At 41.6% G+C, this 5,221-nt stretch overlaps 1 protein-coding gene across 1 annotated transcript; it reads left to right on the forward strand.

Annotated features, from left to right (window-relative positions):
- The first annotated feature begins 3,261 nt into the window (after positions 1-3,261).
- LOC149250651 (uncharacterized) lies at positions 3,262-4,302 on the forward strand. The gene is made up of 3 exons (XM_089453711.1): positions 3,262-3,543; positions 3,710-4,055; positions 4,256-4,302. The coding sequence occupies exons 1-3, from the start codon at positions 3,262-3,264 to the stop codon at positions 4,300-4,302; spliced, it is 675 nt and encodes a 224-aa protein (XP_089309837.1).
- The last annotated feature ends 919 nt before the right edge of the window (positions 4,303-5,221 follow it).

The following is a 5,221-nucleotide window of genomic DNA, read 5'->3' on the forward strand; positions in this document are numbered from 1 at the left end:
AGAAGTCTAGTGCATAAAGTGTAAAGACAAGGGACATGATAAGGATCATTGTCTTGTCTATCAGAATTACCTGATTGGAGGAGGTCTTGTTCCTTTGAAACCTGAAAACATTGCGAGACCAAGCACAGGAGTACCCTTATGGTGCGCTATTTTCCAGATAGTTGGGAAGCACGCAACTAACCATTGTCACCTCTTGCAAAAGTTTGTGCATACACCACAACAATTGTTTTATACATTTTGTAAACCGGTTGGTCATGATGAACACAATTGCCAAAGCTATGAACTCATGATGGAGCAAACCCCTAAGTAATAAATGTAGGCGTAAAATTGGCCTCAGGATCAGGGAACAGGTACGACATGTGGAGGATTCCAGGACTGAGAAGGAGGCGCTGGCAAAGGTCGTGGACAAATAATTTGTTATAATTGTGGAGAGGCCGGTCATTTTGCGCGCGACTGTCAGAACCCAACACACCAAACCTGCCATTATTGCCGATAGTTTGATCATGTAATAGAACATTGCCCAATGCTGATAGCCAAAATGCAGGAGAAAAAGGCACAGACAACTACACAAAACATTCAGATGATGAGAGCAGAGCCTCACGAAGAAGAGCCTAGCATTAATATTGTAATGCGAAGTGGCGTGTTCACAGGAGATGATAAGGGAAAACAACTTGAAACTGAAGGATGGGTACGCAAGGCTGGTGAGAAGGAAGTTGGACTTGATCTGAACTGGGATAAAGAAACATTTATGGAGGCCAAGAAGAACTTTGTTGAAGCTTCTACGTCAGGAAATCAGGAGAAATCGACTAAAAGCAATGAAGTACAAGACATGGATCCTTTGCTATTGGCTACATTTCTATTAAACTTGTATGAAGTTATTGTGGGATAGGAAGGCGGTGGAAGGGCTCCAGGAAATAATTGACATCTGTATAGGTAAAATCAAGACTCCTCCCGAACAACACGCTGTGAGGAAATTGGGTAAACATAAGAAGTAGACAAGATGTGAAATGAGGCTGACCACGTAGATTGGAGAATAGGAAATGGATCAAGTCATCCTGGACCTGGAATTTGATGCGAACGTGCTGCTAAAGAAGATATGGGAAAGGATGGGGAGACCTGCGCTATAATGGTCTCCTATACAGCTACGCATGGCCAATCAACAAAAGATCATTCCTGTGGGGCACTTGTACGGGGTAACAATAGACATTGAGGGAGCAAGCGCTCTGGCCGACTTTGAAGTAGTTGAAATATTAAATACAACAATCCTTACCTTGCGCTATTAGGAATTGATTGGGCCTTCGACATGGATGCGGTCATTAATCTTAAGAAGCGCTGAATAGTGTTTTAGAGGAAGGAGCTTCGAGCAATTGTTCCATTGGACCCATCTCGCAATACACGAAACTAATCCGTGATTATGAAGAAGAAGACGATCTAGATTAGATATATAAGATCATTGCGCGTAATGAGGACTAGATAAATGATGGATCACATGGGATAAAGATAGTTCATGCACGTCGGATTCAGATGAAGAACTCGAGCACTAGCAGAATAGGTTGCATGAAGTATCAACACTACACTGCAATATGATGACAAAATCGCTTCGGTGCATATCCACAGAGGAAAGAAATCTTCCTCATTTTGATGGATTAGATGATGTTATTTTGTTTCTAGATAAGTTTGAAAGGGAGGTGCCAGAAGAGCATCGGTTTCAGGCTCTCAATCTGGCATTGTGCGCTACGCCTGCCTGTTGGTGGGGTACTCATAGGGATAGCTTTGCAGATTGGAAATATACATGCGAATGGTGAAGCTAAGGTTTGGGTACGCTAACACTCGTATGACCAAGAAATACACCATAAAAGACGATCCATGCGAGCATCTGGTGCGATGGATTAAAGTATGGGGAGAGAATCCTCAACTTGAATGGGTACACATTTTCTATCACATGTTGGATACCATTCCAATGAATTGGTATTTGGAGACAGAGCTACACCATGGAACAACCGAATGGGATATCCTCAAGGAAAGTTTTTTGTTGACCTTCAGCTTTGAGGATGGATTTGAATGCTTGATGAAATGCTCCAAGAAATTAAGACTGCGATCTTTAGAAAGCCTAAGGATCTGGTGGAATGGATTCGACAAAATTGGAATACGCAGCTGCGCCATGCGCTGGAATGCTATAATATGATTTTCAAAGAAGAAGAAGATAACCCTTGAAATATCAACATTCCGGAGTCTGAAGGACAACGCGAAGTTGAAGGACCCAAAGCAGAGATCCCTGACATTACAAAACCTTTGAAGACTAGACATGTAAACATTGGGTTAGACGAACAACCAAAGTTTGCGAAAATAGGTGACTACTAGGACAAATATACAGTTGAGAAGGTTGCAAATCTACTGCACAAATATCATGACTTGTTTCCCACCAAGTTCTCAGATCTAAAGGGGATCATAGGGGATCTGGGCATAACAAAGATCACCTTAAAGCCCAATGCAAAGCTCGTGAAACAAAGACCCTACCATCTAAATCTCAAGTATAAGGAGAAGGTACACAAAGAGATGGACAAAATGCTAGAGGCTAGAATCATCGAGTCGACGGAAGAGTTTGATTGGGTGAGCCCTATGGTTGTTCAGGAGAAGAAGCAACAAGATGAAATCAGGATTTGCGTAGATATGAGAAATCTCAACGATGTGTGTGTTCATGACCCATTTCCAACACCATTTATAGATAAAGTCCTAGAGAATGTTGGAGGGTAAGAAGCCTATTCGTTCACTGATGGGTTCTCAGGGTACCATCAGATTAAGATCGAGCCGGAGGATCGTAGCAAGACCACCTTCACGATGGAGTGGGGATGTTTTCAATATATGGTAATGCCATTCAGGTTGAAGAATGCACCCGCAATCTTCTCAAGGGTTGTAATTGCAACTTTTAAGGAATTCATCCATAAATTCTTAGAAGTCTATTTTGATGACTGGACTGTGTTTGGGTTAGTAAAGCACCACGTTGCAAGTCTGGGCCTTATGTTGGATACCTGTCGCAGACATCAAATCGCCCTGAATTTAAAGAAATGCATTTTCTATGTCCCGTATGGGATATTGTTAGGTCATGTGGTTTGCAAGCAGGGGTTGTTGATAGACACTACAAAGATAATCGTTATTGTCAATTTGGAGGCCCCGAAGAATGTAAAATAGCTACGCATGATACTGGGCCATACGAGGTATTATAGAATGTTTATTAAGGCATATCTACAAATCACTGCGCCAATGGAGAAGCTGTTGAAGAAAGACGTGACATTTTGCTGGGATGAAGAATGTCAGAACAATTTAGATATTTTAAAGAACAAGATGGTCACCGCACCCATTCTAGTATTTCCTGATTGGAAAAAGGAGTTTCATGTGCATGTGGATGTTTCTTGTGTTGCGCTAGGTGTGGTACTGACCCAACCAGGTGAAGGCGATATTGATCACCCTATAGAATTTGCAAGTAGGAATTTGTCTAAGGCAGAAAAGAACTATTCGACAACAGAGCGTGAAGGAATGACTATGGTCTACGTGCTACAAAATTTTCGACATTACCTGTTAGGCGCGCACGTCAAAATGTATACAAATCACTCCACTCTCAAGTACCTGGTCAAAAACCCTGTGTTGGGGGGGGAAGATCTGTAGGTGGTTGTTTCTTTTTCAAGAATATGACTTTGAGGTGATTGTGAAGCCTAAACGATTGAATGCAGGGCCGGATCACTTATCCAGAATTGATATAGGTGAAGAACCCACTAGTTTGGAAAAAGGACTGCCGGATGCACAAATCTTTGTTGTATGTGTCACAGATGATCACTTTGCTAACATAATCCAATTTTTAACCATTGGCACAATCCCTGAGGGATATTCTACACAGCAGAAAAAGGAATTGGTGCTCCACGTGGCTGATTTCTCTTTGATTGTTGGACACTTGTATAAGATGGACTCCGATGAAATACTGTGCCGATTTGTTCCAAAGTTTAAACGATCTAGCATCCTCGCTGAAGCACATGGAGGAGTGGCGGGAGGAGACTATGCAGGTAGAGAAACTTTGCAGAAGATTCTGCGCGCAAGATTGTAGTGGCCGACGGTGCATAAGGATGCTAAGGCATATTGTAGGGCATGCGATGCTTGTCAAAGGATGGGGAAGTCATCGTAGAGGGACGAACTACCCTTAAACCCGCATATTTATTTGCAGGTATTTGACAAATGGGTGATTGACTTTGTGGGTCTGATACAGGCACTAGGGAAAAAGACGAGCGCGTGATACATTATTGCTGCAACTGAGTATTTGACGAGATGGGTGGAAGCATAACCGGTCAAATACTGTAGCATTGCTACAGCTGCGAAATTCATTTTCAAGTTTGTCTTAAGTCAGTTTGGGTGTCTGTTGACGGTGCTAGACCTGCCAACATGTCAAGGGATCTCCCTGGTAAGAAGTCCCATTTAGACCTCAGACCGTTTGGTGTAGGAGTCCTAGCAGTGGGTCGTAAGGTAATGCCTTGACCATGATGTCGCACAGAGGCAAGTAAGATAACTCTGTCAGTAGCAAGGGTGTGACTAATGCAGTGAGTCAAGGAATGAGTATGAGAGGTTCCAACACTTCAAAGGGACAAGAAGGTGAAGGCAATGTTCTTAAAACTAGAACCAGTGACTAGACCAGTCCACCTAATGAACCAGTTTACCGACCAGAACCGGTCGAACCGAGACTGGTTAGGTCTAAATGAACCAGTTTTAGAAAAATACATTAAATAATTATTTTTTAATGAAACAAAGCTATTTTTAAGATTTAAAACCATGATTCCAAGCCAATAGAGACAAAATATGCAAAGTTTTCTCATTTATATACCATGTAAAGGTGAATATATCAAAATGGCACCGAGTGCAATACATATCATCGACAAAATAGTAAAATACATAAGCAATGACTCAAATAAACAATTTGTTTGGTTTGCAATTTTATTGCCATAAAAAAACCCTTTATCTTGCACTGAATCACCACGATGAAAAGATATGGTTGTTCATTAATAATGAAAAATGGTTCACCTGCCTCCACCATGTTTGGCTCTCTGAGATCATCAAAGATAGACCCTACAATGCTTTCTTTGTGCTTCATGAGATGGTCTTTGACACTAATTGGAATTGGAGTAATTGAGTATGCCAATTAGACATTTCTCTATTAAACTCTCAATATCCATGTTAGAGA

This window comes from Pinus tabuliformis, chromosome 7 (assembly GCF_031772625.1).
Source record: "Pinus tabuliformis cultivar Carrire ecotype Pingquan chromosome 7, CPIR1, whole genome shotgun sequence".
Lineage (NCBI taxonomy): Eukaryota > Viridiplantae > Streptophyta > Pinopsida > Pinales > Pinaceae > Pinus > Pinus tabuliformis.